The following is a 26,991-nucleotide window of genomic DNA, read 5'->3' as shown; positions in this document are numbered from 1 at the left end:
GCACCAGCGAGTATTCCGAACACCTCTTGGTACTAAGTCGCCGACAAACCAAAACAAAGAGGTTTTGGTTTGTCGCCCTCCTACTGAAACAATTCAAAAGAAGAGCTAATTACTGGAAAGAAAACAATTTAAACAACATAATTTGTAAAGTCAAAATTGTTTACACGACATCCAAAACAACAAAAATGAAATTAAAATGATAGCCAATTCTTTTCTTTCTTTAAGGAAGAACCCTCTGATGTTTGCTCGCATAGGTACCTGGTCCTGAGAAGGAACATGAACTTGGTAAGGAGTTGGTGCAGGAGTTTCAGAAGGAGGACCAGGAATTTGAGAAGAAGATGGGGTTAATGCAGTAGCTTGAGAACAAGGATTTGTACCTCGGTTTGGCTCTCTCTTTATATGTTGCGGCATCACCATTGCAACATCAACTTTGTCGACCTGTAGCAGAAACTGCACTATTTATCCCATTTTGCTGCAAGATTGAAAACATATCAAAAATTAGTAATCCGTAAACAAAACGAAAGATACATAACTTAGAGTTCAGATGAAGATAATAGTTTCTCACTATTGTTTAAAATACCATTAGATTGATCCAGAACTACTAAATAACAAGGCTCTCGGTGGAGGCGCCCGATCCTGAAGATGTGGCCTCTGATAGTTCAGAGGCGAGCCATGTGGCTTTTTCACGTTATATTATGCCCTGCAGATTGCACCGCCACTTGGCGCAATCCGAAGCTCTTTTGACCGAATCAGCCAGCCAGTCTTTTGGATCAGAAACATCTCACCCCCTACCATCTACCGCTGGATCGATCTAGATCTACTAAATAATAAGGCTCCACTTGCTCCAATTGCTTCTAATGCAAATTGCGCCACCAATGCGCCACAACCACGCAAAGCACCTTTTATTCCCTTAGTCCCTGGCTTAACAAAACGTGAGTGGTTTAATATAAGGGATGACTTTCTTTTCGTTTTGGTAGATGTGGTACTTAAGCTCACACCTTAGTTTGAGCTAGTACTACATTGTACTACATATACCCGATTTTAAACCTCAATAACTCATTCAATTGGAAATGGAATTGACGAACATTACGTCTAAGTTCAAGGGCTCGATGAGGAGAATCCAACGAAACGAAGAGCTCCTGATTTTGACGTCTCCAGATCTCTCAAAACAGAGGAAAAAGAACCCAGCTTAGGATTCGATTCAAACACTTCTTAGTTCTCAACCTCCCGATATTGCAAGATTACAGGAACTGTTGACAACTGAAACTCATTTACTTTCCAAAAACTCTAAAAACACCTTATGAAAATCTTCCAAATGGTTCAGAACTTTATGATCTTCATGAAAATACTCCGTTGGAAAACCAAGTGCCAAGAAGAGACCTTAGTTAAGACAACATAACAAAATTGGTCTTTACATAAAAAAACATCTTCAATTTTGATTCTAAAGACATTCCATGATTTTGTGTTTCTTTACTCAAGAACTTTCCCATTTCTATCACCTAGTCTTTAAGGTGAAGAGCCAAGGAAGAATCCTCAAGCTTGCCCTTTACCAACACACCTCTTCAAGTTGAAAAAGAATCCTGAAGTCTGTCCATAGAACAATGTTAAGAAGCTTCGATCTTATAATCCCTTAACAAAATCATGGGCAACATTGAAAGAGAGAGGATACCTGATGTATTTCAGTGTATTGGCTTGAACAAGTCTCCGAATGAAGTGGTGGTCTAATTCAATATACTCCTTTAAGGTAAATACTTAAATTTGAACTTCGTGGAGGATTTAGAAACTGCTGGTTGCCTCTTGGCATATCGGGGGTGGGCTTAATAACCGCACAGATTGATTCTAACATATAGCATCATCTGGAACAATTCCCACCAATCCAAAACCTCTATTGAAGATTGCCCAACAAAGCCACCCAACAGAACAGCCTCTTAAGGCCCAGAGAAGAAACCTTTCTGGCCATACATACCCCAAGCCCACCAATCACCAGGCAACACGATCCCCAAGATATCTTGAATACGGTCTCGTCCTAGGGTTCTAATTCTTCCAACACATCTACATTAACGTCTTTAAAGATCAATTTTGGAGGATTTTTAGGAACTTGGTATGCTTTTGTCAACTTAAAAATTCTCCTTAGAGCTGGAAGTTAAGCTGAATTGAGTTAACTATGTTTTGCCCATCTGGAGAAATATTAACAAACAATTCCAAATCAGAGTCGTTCCAGATAGATCATTGGTATGATATTCAATAAAGAAACTCCAGATGAGATATTTGGTATCCTTCTCTTCGAATCAGTAGTCGAACTCTGAGATATCTGCCATCACAGTTCCATCTGCACCTGGTTCAACAAACTAGGAAGCCCACACTACTGATTGTTTAAAAAACAATGTATTAAGTCTTAATTTCTGATAACCATACTATCTAAATAGTTAAGTCCTCCAAACACGCCCCAATGGCTGCTGTGTCGAAAGCCAATTTCGTTTGAGAAAGCAGTACTTCCCAAGTCCCAGCTCCAGGAGCAACATCTCTTTCTAACATCTGTTTCATTACCTGTAACGTTTCGCTAATACGTCCATGTGCGCTCAACTCAGAGATTAGTTCGTCAAAAGTCGGCGATCTAGGAACAAACCCCTTTTCTAACATTTCCTTCAACATTCCACAAGCTTCTATAATTTCACCATTACTGATCAAACCATCAATCAAAATTCTGTAAGTGTGTACATTTCCTTCAATACCTTTCAAACCCATCTTCCTCAAAATCTCTTTCCCTCTGTTAACTTCCCCAATTTTACAAAACCCCATCATAAGGGTATTGTAAGTTATTATATCAGGCTTTACCCCCAATTCTTCCATATATCCAAGCATCTTAAAACTATCATCAATTTTATCCTGTTTACATAAACCATGTATATAAACATTATAAGTATAAACGTTAGGAACTATACCTAACACAAGCATTTCATCGAACACTTCCTCTGCTTTCTTAAAATCCCCAATAGTTATAATTCCTTGCAAAACCCTAGTATAACAAACAACATCTGGCTTCAATCCATTAGTTTTCATTTCACTCAACATATCAAAAGCATCTTTTCCTTTCCCATTTTTGACCAAAATGCTGATCACATTTGAGTAATTCTCCCCATTTAGACTAAAACCCATTTTTCGAATCTCTTCCAAAAACCCTAAAACCAAAGAAAGATCCTTGCTTTCGCAAATTACTGAGAAAATTTCTAAATATAATTCGGAATCAGGATCATACCCGTAAGCAGACATCATATTCAACATCTCAATTGCATACCCAACTTTCTTAATTTTACAAAGAGATATAATTAGTATCCTGAAGGTCGAATCTTCAAATCGAATGTTCATCGATTGGGCTTTCAATAAAACTTGATGAACCATTTGAAGACCTTCTTTTGATTTACATAGAACTGAAAGCAATGTATTAAGGGAATAGATAGAAGGGGAGCACCTGAAATTAGGGATTCTAAAGAACAAATCAATTGCATCTCCCAACTTATCTGCATCCCCATAAATTCGAATCAGATTGATGAAAACTCCTTCGGGTATATCGAATTTTTCGAGTTTTTCTAAGTGGTCGAGGACTGAAGGAATTTGATCAAATTGGGAACTTAGGGTTAGGGTTTTGATAATGAAAGAATAAGCCGAAGGAGTTGGATTGCAATTATAGATGTTGAAGGAGTTAATGAGAAGTGAGAGAAGATTAGAATGAGGTTTTTCTTCAGCTGATACTGATTTTTTTAGGGTTTCAATAGCCTGTTGTTCGTTGAAGTTTTCTTGCCATTTGGCTTTGAAAGGAGATAAAGGCCATTTTCTTCTTCTTCTTTTCAAGTTATTGTTTAGTGAAGACGACTTGAATAACACCATTTCCTTGTATGCGGAGGGAAGGAGAGGAATCCTTGTTTTAACCAAATCTTGTTGCGGGCGGATCAAGGGAGAGAAACGCTGCCCCTTTGCCGAAACAAACCAAAAATAAAATCGGGTAACAAAAACTTGGGTGGAAAAATAATTTGTTGTCTCGCCAAGTTCCCACCACTTCTCTCTTTCCACAGGCAAGACAAGTGGTCTCTCATGATTATTCTATAGAAATATGGTGGTGGTGGTGCTGGGGTGAAAACAAGAAGAATAAAAGATCTTTTAATCTTATGAGTATGATGAACTTTTCTTTATTTTCGTATTGTTGAGACAAATATTAGTCAGTTTGAACAAATCAAGAAGTCAACGGATCGACCAAAGGAATATATACGTAGACCCTCGTCAAAGCCACCAAAGAAGTGGATACGATGGAACTCTGCCACCTGAACCCTGATATAGGAGGTGACAAGCAAAGTGATAAAATTGAATCAGTTTTGGTCAGAGCTCTGCAGGAGTCAGCTCATAAATTCAACTTTGGCTAGAGAGTCAAAGTTGAGAGATCAACTTGAGTGAGCTAGGCCCCTCTGATCTCTGTTCTGCCTGAAGAGCACACCAATGCCGTGGAAGCCCAAATAGCACCAAAGATCCATTTTTCATGCACAAATCGTATTTTGTCAGTGTCAGAAGATGCCCACTCATCAGATACTATCATCAAAATAGTCATCCACACTTGGCTATCATCAAAATCGATGTCTTACCAACTCATCATCTCAGTTGTGCATCGCCTCAGCTCATTCAAACCTATGTATGCATATCAGGATTCCCTAAGAGGGTGGAGGGTTATATTCTAAATGCAAACTTTGAATACTTTCCTTAAACAACAAAAAACACTGCAACAGAGCACGACACAGATGATGCAGTAAAAAGTCATCGATTCTGATGATAGCCACATGGATTTGTATGTTTGTAGAATAATTGTTACGTTTGTGTCTCAAATTTGACACGAGAATGCCCCTGCAATTCACAGAAGAGACGAAATTTTAGCAGAGTGTCCTCTGTAAATCAGGCTGGTCGTACCTGTAAAACCTGTCATGCAAACCATACATTCGCATACATAGATTAGATTATGAAGTGGAAGCTAAACAATCTCAGGGCCGATCCTGAATTTTTTTGAGGCCCAAAGCAAGGGAGTCAGAGTATGTAAGAGAGAACAAAGAGAGAGAGAGAGAGAGAGAGAGAGAGAGAGAGAGAGAGAGAGAGAGAGAGAGAGAGAGAGAGAGAGAGAGAGAGAGAGAGAGTGGGTGTGTGTGTCTGTGCTTTGTGTCTAACTCATTGGCAGATAACCAAGAGGCATTTCTCGCTGACAATAGCCTTTTAAATATGAAGATGACTAGAGTAAAGAAAACTGATGAGGGAAATAGTTGGGAAAAAGGTAAATACTTCGGGAAAAATTTGAATGTAAACAAAAAATATTAGGGCCAAATTATATAGTTGGTCACAGGTAAGGCAAAATTTTAAAATTGGCTATAACACTCAGGGTTACATTTGAATCAATGTTTGCAAATTAGGTTATGTATGTGAAACCCAGCAATGAAATGTGTGCCCATATGAGCAGTTGCGATTGTAAGGGGCTTGTACGTAATCGTCTTAGGCATGACCTGGGTTGGTTCATTTATTTAGGCACTGCCATGGTTGAAAGTTAAAAACCAAACTGTGGCCCTTAAAATTGGGCGGCTCAAAGCGAGGCTTTGCTCGCTTTGGTCCTAGAATCGACTCTGAACAAACTTAAATTAACTAAACACTACTTCGGGTCAAAGGGTGACCACAAGAAAAATACAAAAGTATATATACAAGTCTAAATGTTAAGTATATACATGTTCGAGTTTTGTTTGTCAATAACTACATAACCTTATAATGAAGATAATCAATAAGAAAATAACCAAAGAAAGGACGTAACACCTAAAACTTCGTCAGAAAAGATTACCGGCTGGAATAAACACTCCGTCTCGAGGCTATGATGAAGCACTTGCACACTGACAATTGGTAGGGTCAGATAACTCACTGACTCAAGTTATGCTAGTGGAAGACCAATCCATAACTCATTTGAAAGTTTCTCTGACAAGTTATAAACATCATGAAGAACAATTTATCAAACATTTATTTGCTATTTACAAAAAAAATTCTTACGTCTAGCAATCAATCACAGTGATTAGCTGCCCACCCATGATGCCCTCGCAACTAAGAGATAGTCACTTCAGCAGACTCTATAGTGTGTTAGCTAGTACCTTCTCATACCGGTGCTAGCATCTCCTCGAGAAATAGTCTTACTCCTAGCCGATAAGTCCCTTTCCCACGAAGGGACCTTGGAGTCATTGAAGAGATTACTCATGTATATAATAAGTTTTACGTCACCGAGTTCGAATAAGGTTACATTCATATCCAGTTGTTAGAGTATCCAACACCTCCATTTAAAATAGCCTTATACTTCATTCATTTTTTTCGAGCTAAATGAGCTTGAGTTGATGAATGGAGAACTAACAAAACCAGATTTTATAACCGATGCGACTTTTGCTTGAAGAATTGTTGCTATCACCTGACTCTTGATCTTTCTTAATATTAGTTATTGTTGTTCATCTTGCTCATTAGATTAAGCTTACTGAACCTTGCATTTTCTTCTCAGGGTTTTACGTATTCGTTATTAGATTTTGTTTGGACATACATTAAATTAACGTTTTGTTCGAACAAATCGTAAGCTTAAGGTTTGTTCAAACAAACCCTCAATTTACTGAATCTTGCGTTTGTGATTAGGTTGCCTTTCTTATCAACACAAGTTAGAGTTGGTTCAAACAATTACTGAATGGATTTATGAAAGAAAGAACCTCATCGGGGTTCAAAATCCATCTTAGGAAAGTTCGACAATTAAATATCTACACAAATCTATATAATAAGGGGGGGGGGGTATCTTTTCCCCTCCTTCCAATGACTAAGATTTACTCTCTCATGTTTATCTCTAATGGTTGGGTTTCATTTTCTCAAAATTTAAGAGTTCAGGTTTGATTAGAATTCATTCAAGGGTTGAGATTATAAGAAATAGCATCTTTTCAAAGATCCAATTTTTTTTTGCGAATATCCATATTATTATTGTAGGCACTCTATTTACATATAGATCCCTTGAACTTTAGCCTTTGTGGGTGCCTATAGCCACAATCATCTCAAAGCCAACCTCACGTGACGCATCTGATATAACTGTCCGTGCCCAGCGGCCACAGGTTATACCCTCTTGTATATATATAAGGGTAAAGCTTGCACGACCATGGTTGTAAATGAAATTGTGAAAGGTATGTTACATGAAAGTCAAACAATAGTTTTATCAAGGAAAGAACCTTTTGCAAAAGATGGTAAGATGGTGGTTGAGGAAGCGACAGTCGAGATTCAAAAGAGTTCCTTAATCAACTTTGGGGGATTTTAAAAGGCCTCCCCGTTTTTGTTAAAAGGCTTCCCCATGGTTTCGTTGACTTAGTAAAAGACCTTTGACTTAGCTTGGTTAAAGGGCCCCCTCTTTGAATGGGTGAAAAAACCCCCTTTAAAGGTGTATTTCACCCACATTAGGATTTTAGTTGTTAATTATAAAACTTCCTAAAACCCAAATCCCTAGAAACCCAAATCCTTAGAAATTCCTCTCTTATATTCTTCTTCCCTCTTCTTCCACCGGAATTGTCAACATCACCGGCGACCATCATCAACGGGGAAAGTTCATCGGAGTTGTGCAACAATCTCACATTGTTGTTGCACTCCTAAACCACTTCTCTATCCCTTTCTAAACTCTTAAACCACCATGGATGAACCAAGTTTCAAAAGTTTTGGAGAAATATCAAAGGATCCTAAATCATCAATTTCTGGACAAGATTCAGTCTCCCAAGAGGTAGATGAACATATCCTAACACTTTTTTTCAAGTTATATGATATATTCGTTGGTTGTATGAAAATTTTTTGGTTGTTGAACACGGAGGGTATTTTCGGTCTGGTACAACCGAATTTCTGCCATTTTACGGCTCGAGGCCGTCGAAACTATGCACAGTAGCTACTGTGCAAAAAATCGGTGGGCTCGAGCCGAAAAATGGCAATAATTCGGTTCCTGCCCACCGATTTTTTGCACAGTAGCTACTGTGCATATTTTCGGCGGCCTCAGGCCGAAAATATTACATAAAACGGTGGTCTCGGGCCGTTTTGACTAAAATTCTCTTTTTTTCCTATATGGCTTTGCTGTTGTGGCTTCTTCTCAACTTTCATCTCAAATTACTACAGACACTTGGGATTTTGGAGGTCCTAATACACAAGAAAGGTGGCATGATGCAGCCGAAGAAAACGAAGCATCATCGGAATTTGGATGTTTTAAAATTGGAAATCGTGAATGTGGAGAAGAAGAACCCAACCTTGAAGTTCCAGATAAGAAAGAAGAAAACAGACCATATGAAGGTTTTGTCAGCATTGATGTTAGTGAGTATTTTCGAACTGAACAAGTGTTTGAAACGAGAGAGGAGTTAGTTAAATGGGCAAAAGAAATTGGTATAAAAAACAAGATGGTTGTTATGATTGGTAAGTCTGCTGCGCGGAAAGGTGGTAAAAAACCGAAGATGGATTTACGATGTGAAATAATTCCTAAAACAAAAGAACCGTCCACCAAAAAGAGAAAAACGAGTACTAAGAAATGCAATTGCCTCTTCAAGTTAAAAGGAATACCGATAGACGGAGACAAGTGGAAGGTGGAAGTTGTGTGTGGGATCCATAATCATCAACTTGCAATGACCTTAATTGGGCATGCATATGCCAATAGATTGAATAATGAAGAAAAGGCTTTTGTTGAAGAACTATATCAATGTGGTACAAAACCACGACAAATTCTTTCTCAAATAAAGAAAAAATTCAACGATAATACCTCGACAATGCGTACCATATACAACGAAAGGATACGAATCCGGCATAGTCAACAAGAAGGTAGAACTCCTATGCAACAATTGATGAAGTTGTTAGTGCAACACAATTATGTTTATTGGCATTCAATGAAGAATGAAATAGGGGAGATTACTAACTTATTTTGGGCACACCCGGAATCTATCCAATTGATGAAGTGCTTCCACACGGTGTTAATGCTTGATTGTACATACAAAACAAACCGATACGGGAAATCATTGCTTGAGATTGTTGGGATGACTTCGACTATGAAATCATTCACTTGGGCTTTGAATCGTTTGAGGACATTATTTCCTCCTAACTCTATGCCGAAAGTATTTTTGACTGATCGGGAACAAGCATTAATCAATGCAATAGGTGAAGTCTTCCCACATGCAGATCGTTTATTATGTACTTTCCATGTAGATAAGTGTGTGGTTGGAAAGGTTAAACCACACTTGAAAAACAAACCATTCTGAAAGTTCATGTCAATGTTTCGACTAATCATGTTTGCGGAAACCGAGGCTGATTATAATCGCACTGTTGAAGATTTCGTCACAACGTGGTCGAAGAGTAACGCCATTGATGTTATTTATGTTCAGAAGACTTGGTTGCCACTTAGGGAACATTTTGTAACGGCATGGACCGATAATGTGATGCATTTGGGTAATACTACAACGAATAGGGTTGAAGGTGCACATGCGAAGCTGAAAAGAAACTTGGATACATCCGAGGGTAACTTCGTCACATGTTGGGAATCTATACATTCAATGACTGAGACAGAGATTGTTGCGATTAAAGCTACATTCGAGAAAAGTCGTACATCAGTGAAGATGTCTCATCAAATCAACGCCTTTAGGGAACTCAGGGGTTATGTGTCACACAATGCACTTGACTTGTTGGCAGATGAGGTGGAGCGGGCAAAAACTATAGGAATTGATTCAAATTTGTGTGGATGTGTGTATAGGTCTGTGTATGGTCTCCCTTGTGCTCACGAGATGGAAATCATTATGAGACGCGGTGAGGTGATATCTTTGTCACTCATTGATCCACAATGGACTAAACTCTCAATTATTCCTACTCCTGAGGTATATAACGAACTTCAGAGTTCTTACGAATTAGGATTGTTGTACTCCATGTGGGATATGTCGACCGGTCCTGAGAGAAATGCCATATTAGAAAGGTTGAGGAGTATTGTTTGTCCTTCAATGACATCCATGACAGAACCTTCGGTCCGTCGGCCCTCCTGGAAAAGGATCCGCACCTGCTTCACTCGTCGAACCGTCGACAATCTGCTTCCTAGCATCCTCCTTCCTCTTTCTCGCACTTACAGTTTGTGCGACACGTTCAGACATGACTAAAGGTAAAATAGGATATATAAATAAAGTCAAACAACTAGGAAAAAATGGCATTAGAAAGCATAAATAAAGTCACCAAGATTTGACCTACTGGCGAAATTACGGTGGGCACGAGCCGTGAAATGGCAAAAAAACGGTAGCTACTGTGCATATTTACGGTTGGCACGAACCGTTTTTTTGCCATCATACGGCTCGTGCCCACCGTAATTTTGCACAGTAGCTACTGTGCATATTTACGGTGGCCACGAGCCGTATGATGTCAAAAAAACGGTCTGGTGCGACCGAAAATATGCACAGTAAATAATATCATAATTGAAACCCTAAATTGAACAAAAATCACACACATCATGAATATGATAACAACACACATCATCAAATCAAACACAACTAAATAAAATCATATAAAGGTTAGATTTAATGGTTTCCCTCTAAAATTTGAGGGTTTTCTATCTCTCTCTCTTTTATCCCACAACCAGACGCAATGAACTACAAATTAGGTCTGAAAGTTGTTAGCTTTTGTTGCAAATCAATCAATTGAAGTTATTAAGTCATTAATTTCAAAAATCAAACAAACTAAAACCTAGGGTTTTTTTTTTTATTCCATAGCTGAGACATCATCAGGGATAGAGAGAGAGATACAAGGAGAGAGAGAGAGATATACTAACCGTGAGAGAAGTTGTAGGAATGGGCTGAGAGAGAGGACGAGAGAGAGAGAGGGCGGGAGATAGTTGCTGTGGGATGAAATTGAAATGAAATGGAAGGAGAAGGTCATTTGGTTTTAGGTCTATTCTGGTCTTGGGTTAAGTTTGACCTAACGGCGTTAACTTTGCCGTTAGGTCAAATATTGATGAAGGATGTGCTCTTTTGTAGAGGGGGCCCTATAACCAAATGGGTTATAATGAGGGGAGCTTTTAGCGGGGAGGCCTTTTAACAAAAACGGAGGGGGGGGGGGGGGGGGGGGGGGGGGCCTTTTAAAATTTCCCTTCTACTTTGGAATGTTTAGATTTTGAAATTATTAGTTTAAAACCATTTTCGCATTAAAACTTTCAGTTTCGCTATAGCACCCGCTGCTCTAGCTAATTGTCCGCCCTTTCTGAGTGTGATTTCTATGTTATACCTTCATATGTATTAAGTTAATATTAGGTTGTATGGATAAATGAACTTGTTTTTATAGTACATCAGGGGGTAATACTATCTAAATTAAGTTGATGATTATCAAATATAGATACCATGGCTAATTATGTTTTTGCTCTTACTAGAATGGATGCGTCTAAAGGCCGATCTGTCATTTAACTCAGGCCTGCTTTCACTTTTGACACCCTCCGTGGACTTCAGACTGAGCAGTCTGAAGGCACTTGAGCTGGCCCAAGTGCATGACACTGGAGCCCAATATTGATTAGGTCCAGTTCATGTGTCCTCAGATTACCTAGCCCGCCAAGAGTGTAGGCAGACCTGAGTGAAAAAAGATAGGGCGCCTATGGACACTCCTTACGGGTGTACATTTAGTATTCAAACCAATCTCATCCAAACATATTTAGGCCGTTGGGAGACCTAGTCCAATGATTATCCGGATTGGTACGGACACTGAAAGGTCAAGATCAAGGGGTTTGGTTCGGTCCATAGATTTGTTTGACGGATAAAGCCCAAACAAAATAACAATCAAGAAAAAAAATAAAAGTTGAAAATTAGGAGAGTCAGAGAACTAGAGGTAAAGTGCTTTCCTTCAAAAAAAAAAAAGGCCACACCCAAATTACTAAGTGGAAGAGAATAATTCTTGATGAGCATTGCCCTATTTTTAAAATAAAATTTCACAAGAAAATAAATCAAGAGAAAACAATACAATTAACTGCGACCCCTTAAGGTTTAGATTACAAGCAAAATATTAGGAATACATTCAAAACAAGGATAGGGCAGTAGGGTGGATTCTCAATAGATTCCAGGTATAACCCTGTACGGAACCTTCTGACAGTATAGCTTCCAGTATTTCCCGTACCTGTATTAAGTCGTAAATAACAACAGATCAATTAATACACTAAAATTGCTTAATCTATGTGTCTTATGTCAACAATCTTTATATAACATCAAAATCAAAATTCTTCGTAACATCCCATGTATATTAACTGTATAAAATAAACACAGTCGTCATAACAGTGTCTTATCAAACCAACAACGTACAGTAGGAAAACAGAAAAAACAGCGATGTTGCTAGTAAAGCCGTCTAAATAATATGAGAAAATGTCCATCATTGTACAAACCATTGTATAATGGTGTTTTTCTAACTTTCGGTTGCATGTGGGAGTGTTGACGTTATATTTAGGAATAACATCAAATCTATTCGTACCATATTCTACAATGGGAGTACATGTCCCAAACGAACTCAGAAGTCAGAGAGGAGCTAATGCTAATTGCCTAATGTAACAAGAACTGTTTGAGACTAAAGTTCTTTAAATGCTATGAGTAAATGTACCCTACATTGGATAAACAATGTACTTTGGGAACAACTCAAGTTTTAGTACTACAAATAGCATAGAAAGATAAGGTCTTTTTTTTTTATGAAGATGAATAAGAAGGGAGATAATTAGGGTTTGCTACATACTTGGATCGGCATCGGTCATCATCTCTTTTAGCTCGGTCGAAAAGAAGGATTGTCAGGAACACCACGTAAAAGTAGGGCAGACACTACAAGAATTTGACCAGATAAATAAGTTAAATACTTCCTGAACAAGAGCTTTTCACAATAATTACTGAGAGTCTAGATAATCTTACATGGTTAAAAAGGGCTGGCACTGTCCAGAAAAAGGCAGATAATATTTCAGGTACATAATGGAAGTGGCGAGCTAAACCCCACCTGCATAAGAGATTGTACAAAGCATAGACAAATTCAAACCTTCCAGTCAAAATGCAGAAAGAGCCATGTTTCTTGTGATTTTAAAGAATGTGGACTAAATGCTTCACCCAGTTGGTCAGAACCGGTATATAATAACGACAGTTATAGCAGGAATCACTGCCATTTTCAGTAACAGTCTTTCACTTCACTGTTTCTTTCTATTTTCCATAAAAGAGTATATTTGTCGTGAAGTCAGTGACACTGTCTTGCTCAATTTGGGTATCAGACATTATTGCCACCATGGACTTTATCCAATAGAGGTGCAGGTTTTATGTATACTTGTTACTGTATTGACCACAATTTTACAGTCACGAAAATATTAGTTGAAACCATTTGCCCTATCATTTTACTTTAGTTAGGTGACTGCTGCTTGTTCTAATCTTAATACACGAAAAAGTACAAGTCGGAGTTTTGGGGGTGCATAAATCAGATAGAATAAACTTACCATCCAGAGGTCAAAAGAAGGCTTGTTTTTGTTTCACCATTGCTAGTTTGATAGGAGGCCACTATCTGTTGAAGTGGAAAAGGTATTAGAACTAGCCGGAAGTACATATTGCTTGCTTTTAAACAACTTGTAAAGCAAAAGGAAGAAAATCTTAAGGTGACCTAAGATACCAAAACTGATAACAAGACAAATACCTTTGATGGAGCTTTACCCCAAACTGTACACTTGCCATTTGTTCGGCGGAACTCTTGCCTTTGCCTGTCGCAGTCATAGTTGATATATACACACAAAATGCCCGATGCAAGGATAAATAGTGCAAGCTGGGAATCAGGGAGAAGATTAGAAGCAATAAATAACCAATATCATTTTAAGATGTCGTAAATTGAGTAACTGCAATTCTTATTTTCTAATTGTTAGTATTAGAAATTCACTATGTAACACTGCTACTCCTTCGTAGTATTACGTCTACCATATTGGATACTCAGTGAGACTGTATTGGTCTTACATACTCCTGTCACTTAAGTAGGTTATGAAATTCTTATGTCACCTTATGTGAACTTGCACACAAGCTTGTGAGGACCATAAATGCCACTCTATATTACGTCTTTTGTGGATATAATGTATCAATGTTTGACCAAATGGTACAGACAATGAGATAAATCACAACAACCGTGGACCTAAGACACTAAAAGATATATGAGCATAGCAGAATCCGCATACTTTTCCCAATTGTCATATCCGATACCCTTATTGGAAACAGATTACCGTACTGGTATCAATGTAGCATATGGTCAAATATATGTGCATAGATGTATCCGTGTACTTCTTCCACTTGTCATATCAGATAGCCATATTGGAAACAGATTCTGGTACTGGTATGAATATAGCATAGGTAGTCTGGCATAAGGCAGAATATAGGTAGTCTGGCATAAGGCAGAATATAGGTAGTCTGGCATAAGGCAGGATATAGCTGTAGCCCTGTATTTTTTCCAGTTGTCGTATCCGATAGCCGTATGGAGAAAGATTCTCGTACTGGTATCAATGTAGCATAGGCGATTTAGCATAAGGCAGAATATATGCTCATAGCTGTATCCCTGTACTTTTTCCAATTGTCATATTTGATGTGGTACGAAAATACCTTATCTTACATTGCTAATCTAAAAATTTTCAATCCTTAATTGTAGTTAACTTGTTCTTTTATTTTTAGGAAAATCCTTTTTATTAGACTTATTGGAGAAAGAAATAGCAAGGACTTTATTTGAAGATGAAAAGGCAGTAGCTTGAAGAGAAGGCATTAGACTTGTGGTCCCAAATTCTAGATGAGACACGTGTAAATTAAGGTTGGTTTTATCTAAAAAGCAAAAGAAATATCCTTATTGAGATTTGAGAAAGAATAGACTTTACGAATTATGGGCCTTTTCATCTTCAAATAAAGTCCTTGGTTTATATTTCTTTCTCCAATAAGTCTAATGAAAACGTTTTTCCTAGAAAATAAAAAGAAGTAAATAAGAATTAAGGATAAAATATTTTAGATACACAATGTAAAGTAAGGAATTTTCATACCGCATCAATATCCAATACCCGTATTGGAACAAATTTTCATACTGATATCAATGTAGCATAGGTGATTTAGCATAAGGCAGAATATATCTATATAACAAAACACAATGTTTTGTGCTGACTGGGACAAGCTGAAAGACAAATCCGGCCATTCGTTCAATTTGATCTCAAATCTTGGCCTTCAAATTTGTTACCTACCCAAGAAAAATAAATAATGGTCACCCATCAAATGCAAGAAAGTAAAGGAGACTCTTAATCTGTAATCTGGGCCCTCAGAGAAGAAAAACCTTTCACCCGCTTCATCATCTGCTGAAATGTATGGGTGTCCGGTCCCCCCATTAATCCCACCATTAATACCTTGATAGTAAGGTTTTGCGGTTTTAGTTTCACTCCAACCTACTTCTTCCCTTCCTGTCTCTATCTCTCTCTAAACAATGGAGCAAGTTTGTAACTGAAATTACTAATCAATAGGTAAGCAATTTATGATTTGCAACGTACTTCTCCTCATCTGGTCAGTTTTTTTTTTCCGTTCGGATAGATTTTGGAGTATTTTCAATCCTCCGACTTCTCACTATGTAACCCCCTTGCATAGCGTTTAAGTTTTATAAAACGAATTTCGAGAGGGAGAGAAACAACTCCCCTGCGTCCAGATTTGTAATGTGAAAATTGATCTGAACAGGTAAAAAACCCTAATCAAAGGTTATAGTTTTATTTTCCTAGCTTTTCTTATATTTACTTTTGATTCTCTATCTTATTGATCCCTGATTCAAATTTGATTTATGGTTTTCAGGAAATAATTTGAAGGATCCATCGACTTAATCAGGTAAGAAAACTCCAATGAAGGGTTACAGTTTCATTTTATTAGCATTTTTTGTATAAATTTTGATTGCTTTGGTTGTTTCAAGAAATGATTTCAGGGACTCATCGACTTAGTTAGGTAAGAAAACCCTAATTGAAGGTTACAATTCCACTTTCCTAGCTTTTCTTGTATTTACTTTGATTTTCTTGCCTATTAGTTCCTGATTTAAATTTGATTATGATTTCTCAAGAAATAATTTGAACGACTCATCGACTTAATAAAAAGAAACTTGAAGAATGTGAACTTAATCACTTATTGCTTCATAGATGATGTTTCCTTCAAAAAACTAATCACATGGTCGGATGACATCTCTTAACTGAAATACAATGAAAACGGGGCTACCCTTCTCGCCTAGAACTTCAACAATATGATTAGATTGTTTCGTTATATGAGGTTTTGGGTAAAGTGCCATGCATATTATTCGGTCTCCAATATCTATCTAACAAAGTTATAGTCATATCGTTGTTTTACATTTAATTGATATATGTGAGTGACTTTTAGTTAAATTATGTAAGTAATGGTCTGTGATGATATGGCCTCAATTAGTTCAGCTTTCATTCCACGCCCCTTCATTGATTCCATTTGTTATGAGGTTTTTCGTGGGGAACGAACATTGATTTTGCCATCTCTGTGTATTACAGGCGATTTAATGTGTTTATGGAACCAAAGGTTAATAAAGTCGCTGCAAAATAGGACAACTTCTCCATTGATTTGTTCAGCTTGAGTTTTATAAGAATGAGGGTTGACACATTATTCTAAAGCTAAGCTTCCAACTACAAATGGTGGGTTTTTCTCTCTATAAAATGGGTTTTTCTCTCTATACCAGGTTCAAGACGTCGTCGTCCTAAAGCTGCGACAGTAACAATGGAAACATATCATATACTGGTAATTCATAAATTACACAACTTAGCATAGCTGAAATCGATTTGTCATGTTTCTGTTACGTTACATTGTTACTTCATGAAGCAAGTATGTCATCATTATCTTAAGTTAGAAATCACCCTATTGGATGGCATCCCAGCTCCATGGCTGAAGATATGTGACTTTGGGTACTCCAAGGTACGTGTTGTCTTTTTAGTAGTTATCATGATGGTGTATTAGGTTCACAAGCAACTGTGGTTTCACAAAATTTTTAATGTAAGCAAGACTACTTATGTTAGCTCCGTCTTTGTGAAAACATTGGTGAACCACATGACATGCCTTACATCTTGACTTGGCTGCTTGTATCAGTCATTAGTATTGCACTCACATCCAAAGTCAACTTTGGGAACCCTTGCATATATATGCTCCAGAAGTATTGCTTGAGAAGGAATATGATGGCAAGATAAATCAACTTCTTGGTCTTACAAGGTTACCACTTGGTAATTGTTCGGCTCAATAGTGCATTGACTTTCGGCAATGGTACTCCAATAGATCGAAGAGGATACAAAATTGACTCGGAGACATTACATGAATCGTCTAAAACTGCGTTGATCTGGTCAGTGGAATTAGTTGAATTATGTTCTTGCCACAGATATAGGTCAATTTAGCTCTCGAATCTTTTGTTTCATGCAGCGAATTTTGAGTGTTCAGTATTCAATTCCTGATGGTATTACTCCCGAGTGTCGCCATCTCATCTCGGTGATTTTTGTTGGCACCTTCAGCGATTAGTGATTTGCTTTATCTAGGAGTGTCTAATTTTTAGTGTAGTTGCTGGTATTTTGAGGTCGGAAGAACTATAGGCCAGATTTGCTCACGATTTTTATTGGCAGCCCTCTTAGGAGATAAAGAACACCTTTTCAAAATAATTGTTTTGTGTTTGTAGTCCGTCATTTGCCCATTTTTTTTCTTTTCTTTTTCTGGTACGTGGTTTGCAGGCGAGAATATATGTAAACTGAGTTTTATCGTTTATTTTACAGTTCACTATCCATGGTTCTGATATTAATCTCGGATCTTTTTACTATTTCAGTTACGGAGGATACACATGTCCGAGATCCGAAACCATGAGTGGTTTCTAAAGAACCTTCCAGCATATCTAATGGATGAGAACAATCAATTTGAAGAACCAGAACAACAACCTATGCAGAGTATCGATGAAATCATGCACATCATAGCGGAGGTGATTGTACATGCGGCTGTAACATGTGGGCTCAACGAGTATTTGACGGAATTGGACTTTGAGGATGATATGGAGGACCTAGAGGCTGATCCTAACCTAGACGTTGATAGTAGGGGAAGTAGTTTCTGCATTGTCAATTGATCAATGTCTGTTGGTCTTTGCTTTTGAAGAATGAGAAAAAGAAATGTGATTCATAATTAATTGACTACAGCTTTGGATCATCATCCATCTGTTGGATTATTGTTATGTTAATATTACTATTAAACATTAAAGATTATTATTTCTAAGTCGTTTGTATTCTATTATTTGTTTTTGAAGATTTACTCTTTGATAAGAAATTATATTTTGGCTAAGCAATGGGCATTAATTTTAATAACATTAAGAGGTCCGTGCCGGAGGCACGGGTTATACCTAGTGGTACAATAATACATGATCATTTTTATTGTGGTAAGAAAAACTAGCAAGTAATAGATAAACAAATCACTTACTTGGGTACCAAGGTTGACAGGATGATTGACTAGGTACATTCCAGGTGATGTATAGATAGATGGAACCCACACCAAACATCCCCAGCAAATATAAAAGCCAGCTGTGGAACCACAGGAACACGGGTTAGATCAGTAATTGACAGATGTTTCCGTAAATGAATTAGAATTTCTAAAACTTGGAAAAAACGAGTTCATCTCAAGAGTATAATAGCTGATAAGGGATTCAATGCCTCGATGGAGCACCGAGCAGCTTTAAGAAGATATAAGTTGGAGCCAAAATTGCAACTCAAATGACAATGAATTATGTGAATTAGTTTCATCTCACTTATAATAATAAAATCTGGTGATTGATAGATATTACAAGCAACATCAAATAAGGCGATCACGGATAAGGTACATTTACATAAGAAAAAGCAATACAATATTTCGCTTTTGTGAGTTTTAGTTGATATAACTTATTATCAGTAATGTATCATGACTCATGAGTACATGTATGGGTGTTGATATCAAATACTAATGCAAGGTGTAAGCATATGGACCAGGGTATACTAGTATAATTAATAATGCACTAGATTTCTTCTTTCACTGCATTCATGGATATGAATGGTTTGAATATCAATAAACAAAAGGAAGCACCCTGTTTACCTCGGTCATGTGCAATGTCCATGGTACTCCAGTATCCAGCTTCCCACCAAAAGAACTTCGTCACGTAGACGAGCATCAATATGGTATTTACAAGCATAGAATCGGCTACTTGCCCGTTCATTTCATACTGCAATTCACATGTTTATTGACACAATTATTTAATAGGATAACCGAGATTTTATCACTAGTGGACCCTGGTTCCAAACATTCAATCAAGAAAGTAATATGTATGAGACTCTGAAATCTAAAGCACAGACAAATATCCTAGAGTTTTAACTAATTCCCAAGTGTAAAGACTTCTACAGCAAGAAATCTAGATCAACTGTGAACGCGGACTAAGCTTGAATTGCTCTCTAGGGCACAAGCAAAGGGGATCAGGTCAACTTTTAGTGGTCCAGCTCATCAAGATTCCCCATTATCAAATTGAACAATCAAATGAAATGATACTAACAAGTGCCTGACTATCCATAGCACAGAGTTTTTTTAAAATTTTTACAGAACATACGGGGAAGGAAAAAATATCTACAACACCATACTTGAATCCTTAGAAAAATATATGAATGTGGTTAGTGGTCAAGTGTAGAGATCATTCTGTCAGAATGATCTTGAGATGAGAGATTCATATAGGATCTACCTACCATGAGGAATCATCAATTCAACAATACTCGCATTTGCAGTGGTGATAAGTTGGACAGTTCTTTTAATAGTCGTAAATTGGATTAACTTTAGTCAGGAGAAATGGTGACAGAGAAACTAACCTGCTTGATGCAGTAGGTTACGGCAAGAACAGCCCAGGACATCATACCAAATCTACAATTTGTAAATACTTTAATATCAAAGTCTTTACCAATTCGAGGATATAGTTCCATTCCCTGCATTATGTGGCACACGGTAAAGAAATACAGTAATACAAGATTTCACCTTACAATAGGTTTTTGTATTATTATGCTAAGAAAACCTAGTACAAATGTCTAGAGGGCATAATCAGACACCAGTGACAGACATTGATCTTTCTTTTGAAACTATGATTATTCGTTTATCTTTTCTTAAACCATACAGACAAGTAATGATCAGCTTAACCTAGTCTCATAACTACCATTTTCCTTAAAATGCTAAGTGACGAATAGGAGCACAGATCCTTATCGACCAAAGCGGAGAATCCTTTGAAGTAAAGAAAGAAAAATATGCCATTTGGAGACAGATCAAGAGACTTACCCAGTAGAAATCAATTATTGGATTCCCCGACGAGCCCGAGTCAGTAGATGATGGTGCCAAATGACCCTTAGCGACCAAAGTATTAAATTAGCAAGGCAAGAAAGATTATGAAAAGCAAAAGTACTTGAATAGTTGAATATAAAAATTAAGCACTTGAAATTCATTCTTATCTGGAGTCCTCACCTTTATGTATAAGAATACACAGAACACCAAGCTTCCAAATATGAGTGTTGAATAAATTTCTCCTAGATGATCATATACAACTGAAGGGTTGAATACCCCAAACCTGAACAACAACCAAGAGTGAAAGAAAGATCAAAAGCAAAAACTAGAGACCATTGGAATTGTTTTTAAGCAATTCTTGAAACTTCAACCGAGCAACATATATTTTTGACAGCTAAAGCTTATAATAATACACTATAAAGATGGACTATACTTGTCAGATACAAAGGAAGCTTAACCAATAGTTCTTCATATATATATATATATATATATATATATATATATATATAGGTCTAAAGACTTGTTGTGCCACAAATTCCTACTGAGTAAATAATTAAGCAAGCAAAAAAAACTTTGATGACTAGACAAATTAAGGCAAAGGTAAGCTTTGAACCTACAACCTCCAACATGCAGAAAGTATCAACTATCAAGCAAATGGCTTGCATCGACATAGTAATGATTGAGCTAAGTCAAATAATCTTCTCACCTCACGTGAACACACATATCCCTGTGCCTCTACTACTACGGAGTCACATCAGATGCCCCCTCTACCATCTATGCATTTTTCATATTCTGTACCTCTATCTATGTATATTGCAATACAAAACAGACAATTATTCAACATGGAAAGAAAAAGCAAGTGTGCCGGCCTTGAATCGCCAAGCTACTAGCTGACCAAATATTTTTGTATCGCTTAGGCGACACTTTTACATACATAGAGTTAGACATGCATTTAGTACCTTGGAGGCTTAAAAAGAGTATACTACAGGGCACTGAAGAGTGGAAAGAAAAGATCAGAGACGGTGACAGCAGTAAATTAATCGGCATTTTGTTATGATGAGTTAACAATTAGGTTTTTTTCGAAAGTCATGTGAACTATAAGGGAGAAAAAGTGCACCAGATTGCATTACTACATGAAGGAACTTACCACCAAAGACTGAGATAAGTAATCAGTGTTACCGCGTATGCTAACATACCATTAGCCTACAAGAAACAGAAATTGAGTCAGTACAACCTTACAGCATTTAATAAGTTTAGAGTAAGTAAGTATGAATATTTTAAGTATTTGACATTGTAGTCAGTCTTACACTATCAATAACTATTATAACGGGTTACCACTACAAATCATTTGAAGCTAGATGAAAACAATGGGATAAGTTAGTGGACAAAAGTTTGGTTCATCTATTTAGTAATGGATGTCTGTATAGAGTTTATTGTGTGCGACTCACAATAATTTAATGATGGCACCATGGACGGTTAAGCGCAGAGTGAATAGGCCGATCGCATTACCTAACTATATAGCATCCCAAAACTATTATTCTGTGTTATGGATACTAAAGAAAATAATATGTATTGATTTCTTAATTTAAGATTAGAAACATTTCAAGAAATATCCTAGCAGCAATCCTAACACACACTATATTGATGCTGACAAGACTGCAATGTTTAAAATCTAATTACCTTGTAAATGGGTAGATTCCCAGCAGGGGAGATAGGTCCCTCGACCCTCTTTCCAGGTAATATAAGCTGAAGTACAGCCTCAAATACCGCATAACAGGCAATGATTTTCCCTGCAGTGGCAGTGGGTTTCGGCCAAATGTCTTTGAATCCTTGCAGACCATTTTGCTTCAAGTAATCAAACGTTTGAAGGACTGACCCATCAGCATGAACCATAGTATACCATCTGCAGTATTAAATGATATTAATTTACTAACTTTTGGAGTTCAACACATCGAGCAAATAAAAGTGCAAAGGTGCATTCACCCAGCACCAGAACATGAAGGAAGTTAACCACTTAACCCAAATGCTGCTTGTTAGTAAGGATGGTCCAAACGGAAAAAAATTAGTTGGTGTGATCACCCAAGTACATAGATTATCAAGTTCACTAATCTACCTAATCTAAAACTTCTAACACCTCCCACCCATCACTTGATCCACATCTCATTGTTGGTGAATTGCTAAGTGGCTAATTTCCAGACTCAATGAGCTAGACGGTGAGAACTTCATCGCTATATCCCATCACCTGAATTTTCTCCACTCCGTGTTGGCCAAATAATATATCGTTGTTTTAAATGGGTATGCAATATCCAACACTATTTTGGTTATCTGCTCAATCCAAAATGATTTTTCTAAAAGGAATAAAATAGCCATCACAAAATCCAAATGTTTGGGTGTGTATACTAGACGAGTGTAATCTCATAATAAAGTGAATTACGACGACAATATCTCAAAAATTATCTCTCTCAAAATAAAAGTAATCTTTGTTACGCCTATAGTAAAGGGATCTGGCTAAAACTATACTAGTAATAGATTAACTAAAAAATTGCTCACTGTATAATCGTCATATTGACAATAAGAAAATTTAACTAACAAAATATTTTCTACGTTTCACAGCTCGAAAAGTGACTCATTTTGCCCCCAGATCGTGATCACCATGAGGGATACATAATTGTTTTGGCGGAAAATCAAAAAAGAAAGGAACCCTAGTAGATAAATTCCACCAAAATTATAGATCTCATAAATTAAATAAGCAAGGATTTATTTTCCAGAAAAAAAAAACTGAAACCCACGAAAATGTATTTCGAATTAATGTGAAAATTGAAAGTTAGATAATCTGAATCTGAGATTTAAACATAGATAGATAGCATACGAGCAAACCATAAAAATTCTTAGTTGTTATTGTAAAACATAATTTAGAACGGATGGATCTGAATCTGATCTAAAGGATTTCATAAAATCAAATGAAAATATGAAGTATGAGATGAGAATAGTGAGAGGAGAGAGAAACTTACAGGAGAATGACAAAGGGAGGACAGAGAGAAAGAAGAGAGAGAACCGAAGCATAAGTTACGATCGGAGAATGAACCATCTTCGTTTCCCCCATTTTTTTTCTGATGATTGTCTTCTCCTCCTCCCTACCAAAAAAAAAGAAAGCTTCCCACCAAGTAGAAATTATGAAGTCGAAGTTATATAGAGGCAGTGCTTGAACGTGGAATCACTTCTTACCATTTGACCTCTGACTTTAGCTTATTTACGTCAATGTGCCCCTTTTTATGTGGTCGTAAATTTACCAATTTACATCTCTTCAACTTGGCTTATGGTGCGTTTGGTTGCAGGATTCATGAATCCCTGGGATTCATGATTCCACGGATTTATAAATCTAAATGGTTTCTTTTGGTTTGTTTGGTAACCAACAAGAATTCTAAGATTCTTGATTCCTTCATTTAAAATCTTTCGATTTGTTTGTGTTATTATATTTGGATTCTTATAAAATAAGATTCTAATTAAAATAATATCCTTCAAATTCATGAATAATATCCCAAAAACAAAATCTCATTCAAATATTGTCTCTAAGTAACTGAAATTTCATGAAACCTATTTTTTTCACGAAAATTTCAAAAATAGTTATTTCTTTCTACAAAATAATTATGTTAAAAATATTATCTTTTCCAAAATCATTATTTTTCAAAAAAAATATTCCTTCTACAAAATAATTATTTTTCAAAAATCATTATTCTTCAAAAATAATGACTTTTGAAAAAAAATGAAAAAAAAATTATTTTCGAAAAAAAAAATTTGATTTTTAAAAAAAGTAACAATTTTTTTAAAAAATAACGATTTGTAAAAAATAACGATTTTTGAAAAAAATAACGATTTTTGAAAAAATAATTATTTTTTTTTAAATAATGATTTTTGAAAATAATGTTTTTTAAAAAAATTTAAGTTTGAAATTTAGATTTATTAATCCAAAATCCTAGCAAATCCTAGGGGGTAGGGTGGGATTTTGGTCCAATACAAATTTTGGAATTAGGAATCCTTAGGATTCTTGGTAGCCAAACAGACCAAGGATTCATGATTCCTACCAAATCCCACTTTTGATAGGAATCCTGCAACCAAACACACCATTAGGTCTTCTCAACAAATAAAAAAAGGCCACTGTTTTAGGGAAATCAACGAAGTTTCCGGGGCAATAAGTTTTGGGTGGAAACAAACTTTTTTTTGTTTCTTCCAAACATCACCTTTTCAATTTTTTATTTTGTCTTCTTCTCCTCTACCTCAACTAAAACTCCAGCAATCTCCACCGGATTCTGGTAATTTCTGCCATTAACGCCGGCGACCCTCTCTCTATCTTCATCCCTTTCTTTCTCTTCTCTCCTTTCTCTCTCTCTAAATTCCGGCGAAGGCAATGGTCCCTTCGCCGGAACCTTCGTCTGGAAAACCAAACGAAGGGAGGTTACCTTCGTCTGGTTTTCCAGACGAAGGTCGCCTGGATCTGAACTCAAACGTTCTCTCGTCTGGAGTTCAGATCCAGGCGACCTTCGTCTGGAAAACTAGACGAAGGTAACCTCCCTTCGTCTGGTTTTCGAAACGAAGGTTCCGGCGAAGGGACCATTCCCTTCGCCGGAATTTAGAGAGAGAGAGAGAGGCAGAAGAGAGAGAGAGAGAGAGGGAGAAAGGGATAAAGATAGAGAGAGGGAGAAAAGGATGAAGAGAGATGATGAAGTCGCCGACCGTCGCCGGCAACATCCGGCCGACGACTTTCTACCGGCGACTTCTGGGGTGCGTTTGGTTTGCATTTTTTTTATTTGGCACCGTCTTCCCCGGAAATTTTGCTGCTTTCCCCAAAGCGCTGGCCAAAAAAAAACTTGATTTAGGTCAAGTACACCTTCTCCCAACTTCTTTTCTATATCAGACAAGCAGGGCCGACCCAAGTAATTGGGAGGCCTAAATCGAAGAAAAACTTTGGGCCCTTTTCACACTCGCTAAAAAAACTTTATTCTTTTTTTCTGTAAAAGTAAATTAATATCAAAAGCATAACTAAAAATCATAAACTTAAACTATATAGTATATACAAAAAATCCAATTTACATGTAGGTATGAACTGAATATGTTTGAAAACATTCTTCTTGTCTTTTGAGATACAAAATTACTAATTATGCGTTCATAGCCCAATTTACATTTAAGTCCTCTTTCGACTAAAATGTCCTTTAATGGTTGATCGATTATTTTCCAACTAGCCGGATCACTAAAATCTTCTTCGATATTATTGTTCTCTATCGTTTTATCAATGTTTTTGTTGACAAGTTCTTCATTAACATTTTTGTTTACATGTTCTTCAACAATAGTTTCTTTTTCATGCTCTTCATTTCTATTATCATCCTCAATGTTTTCATGAACTATTTCTACAACGACATTTCTGTGCACGGCATCTTCAATTACATTAGTAACTTCTACATTAGAACTACTTATTGTAGAAATATCCGGTGGTTAGTTTTTGCAAAGTATTTATTTAGCGAACGTTCTTGAAATTTCGTTAATTCTTCTAACCTCTTTTTCTATTCTCTTTTGGAATCCCCCGATTGATATGTACGCTTCGTTATCACACTATTTTCAATTGAATAATTGAAGTACAATGCATGAATTTATACCTAAAATACAAAGATTAAATTTAAATCAACACCTATTTACCTCAACGAAAAAGACACCTATAATGTAATTGAATAGTACACGTATTGAATGTAATTGTTGTTTATTAAGACCTAATTTTAAAATTAATAAAATCAACACTTATTCTTCAATAATAAGATAAAAGTAGCATCTACTATAACAAACTTACAAAATAGAAAAGGAAAGAATAATACACACAATCATAAAAATAAGAGAGAAAAAAAGAGTTATCTGTTAGAGGGCACAATGGACGATAGAACAATGGTACATCAATAATCTATTTATAGGGAAAAACAAACAAAAATTTAGAAAGACAGGAGAAGAAAGTTAGACTAGGGTTTGTTTTTGGAAAAAATTTGACTAACTTTTAATTATTTATTGTGGGCGCCACTAATTGAGTGTTGCTTACGAGTCTCAATGGTCTAAGAAGTGGAAAGTTTGACTAAGTGATTGTTTTATGAGGGAATGGATGAAAGGCCCAAAACCGGGCCCAAAATAAGAGCCCGATCCGAACTCGGCCAAAAATGTAAACCCAGTCTAAATTGTCAGCCACCCACGAGAAATTACCGTGACCCCCTCGATTTTCCACCAAATTTACGGAAGCTGCCATCCAGAAATTTACGGAATTGCCACTCTGAAAAATCACGGGATTCTCCACTCCGCATTTTACTTTCTCTCTCTACTGTTTTACTTTCTCTCTCTAATTCTCTTTCCAGATTTATTTCTCTTTATTTATTTAACCAAATCCTAATTTCTCTCCTAATTTAACACAATTTCTAACTAATTTAGATTTTCTCTCTCTCTAATTCCTATTCTCTCTCCAATCTCAACAAATTCCTCTCTTTTCAAAATTTTCTCTTCAATCTAAACAAATATTTCCAGATTGGTTCAAAATTCTTTCTTTTTTTTTCTAGATTTGTTTCTTATCTCAAATTTCGATTTT

General features: G+C 36.6%; 3 protein-coding genes and 1 long non-coding RNA gene across 14 annotated transcripts; 2 read left to right on the top strand and 2 right to left on the bottom strand.

Moving 5' to 3' along the window:
- Positions 1 to 129: 129 nt before the first annotated feature.
- On the bottom strand, positions 130 to 3,992 carry LOC147531688 (Pentatricopeptide repeat (PPR) superfamily protein). 9 transcript variants are annotated; one of them, XM_086647426.1, is made up of 4 exons: positions 1,670 to 3,992; positions 566 to 1,587; positions 378 to 472; positions 130 to 264 (listed from the first exon to the last, which is right to left on the bottom strand). In XM_086647426.1, the coding sequence occupies exon 1, from the start codon at positions 3,883 to 3,885 to the stop codon at positions 2,419 to 2,421; it is 1,467 nt and encodes a 488-aa protein (XP_086503552.1). In that variant the 5' UTR covers positions 3,886 to 3,992; the 3' UTR covers positions 130 to 264; positions 378 to 472; positions 566 to 1,587; positions 1,670 to 2,418. The 9 variants fall into 9 exon arrangements, with proteins under 9 accessions (XP_086503552.1, XP_086503559.1, XP_086503558.1 ...); XM_086647433.1 differs by having other exon boundaries at positions 1,091 to 1,587; positions 1,670 to 3,985; XM_086647432.1 differs by having other exon boundaries at positions 581 to 1,587; positions 1,670 to 3,956.
- Positions 3,993 to 7,186: 3,194 nt separating this feature from the next.
- Positions 7,187 to 9,302, top strand: LOC147531687 (PKS-NRPS hybrid synthetase cheA-like). The gene is made up of 2 exons (XM_086649800.1): positions 7,187 to 7,211; positions 8,179 to 9,302. The coding sequence occupies exons 1-2, from the start codon at positions 7,187 to 7,189 to the stop codon at positions 9,300 to 9,302; spliced, it is 1,149 nt and encodes a 382-aa protein (XP_086505926.1).
- Positions 9,303 to 11,884: 2,582 nt separating this feature from the next.
- DWF5 (Ergosterol biosynthesis ERG4/ERG24 family) lies at positions 11,885 to 23,568 on the bottom strand. The gene is made up of 13 exons (XM_086645714.1): positions 23,393 to 23,568; positions 22,062 to 22,284; positions 21,529 to 21,584; positions 20,562 to 20,664; positions 20,379 to 20,444; positions 19,922 to 20,035; positions 19,164 to 19,290; positions 18,519 to 18,619; positions 13,708 to 13,833; positions 13,514 to 13,578; positions 12,948 to 13,029; positions 12,778 to 12,860; positions 11,885 to 12,174 (listed from the first exon to the last, which is right to left on the bottom strand). The coding sequence occupies exons 1-13, from the start codon at positions 23,482 to 23,484 to the stop codon at positions 12,108 to 12,110; spliced, it is 1,305 nt and encodes a 434-aa protein (XP_086501840.1). The 5' UTR covers positions 23,485 to 23,568; the 3' UTR covers positions 11,885 to 12,107.
- On the top strand, positions 15,468 to 18,317 carry LOC147531686 (uncharacterized). Of its 3 annotated transcripts, XR_015227256.1 has the most exons (7): positions 15,468 to 15,544; positions 15,666 to 15,752; positions 15,864 to 15,896; positions 15,979 to 16,010; positions 16,574 to 16,673; positions 16,759 to 16,817; positions 17,881 to 18,317. It is a non-coding gene; the product is annotated as an uncharacterized LOC147531686 (long non-coding RNA). The 3 variants fall into 3 exon arrangements; XR_015227255.1 differs by lacking the exon at positions 15,468 to 15,544 and having other exon boundaries at positions 15,584 to 15,752; XR_015227257.1 differs by lacking the exon at positions 15,468 to 15,544 and having other exon boundaries at positions 15,602 to 15,752; positions 15,991 to 16,010.
- Positions 23,569 to 26,991: the final 3,423 nt, after the last annotated feature.

This window comes from Eschscholzia californica, unplaced genomic scaffold (genome assembly GCF_041429995.1).
Source record: "Eschscholzia californica isolate CP2 unplaced genomic scaffold, dmEscCali1.0.p SCAF_6, whole genome shotgun sequence".
NCBI classification, from domain to species: Eukaryota; Viridiplantae; Streptophyta; class Magnoliopsida; order Ranunculales; family Papaveraceae; genus Eschscholzia; species Eschscholzia californica.
Note: the sequence above shows the minus strand (reverse complement) of the source record. Positions and strands in the feature narration are given on the sequence as shown.

Bases quoted from the DNA above. Each gene is read 5' to 3' on its own strand.
- LOC147531688 (XM_086647426.1), bottom strand. From the start codon at position 3,885: ATGGTGTTATTCAAGTCGTCTTCACTAAACAATAACTTGAAAAGAAGA.
- LOC147531687 (XM_086649800.1), top strand. From the start codon at position 7,187: ATGGTTGTAAATGAAATTGTGAAAG. The intron at 7,212-8,178 runs GTATGTTACATG...AAATTACTACAG, and splicing joins TGTAAATGAAATTGTGAAAG to ACACTTGGGATTTTGGAGGT.
- DWF5 (XM_086645714.1), bottom strand. From the start codon at position 23,484: ATGGGGGAAACGAAGATGGTTCATTCTCCGATCGTAACTTATGCTTCG. The intron at 22,285-23,392 runs GTAAGTTTCTCT...TTAATACTGCAG, and splicing joins CCTCCCTTTGTCATTCTCCT to ATGGTATACTATGGTTCATG. The intron at 12,175-12,777 runs GTATGTAGCAAA...GACTTAATACAG, and splicing joins GATGACCGATGCCGATCCAA to GTACGGGAAATACTGGAAGC.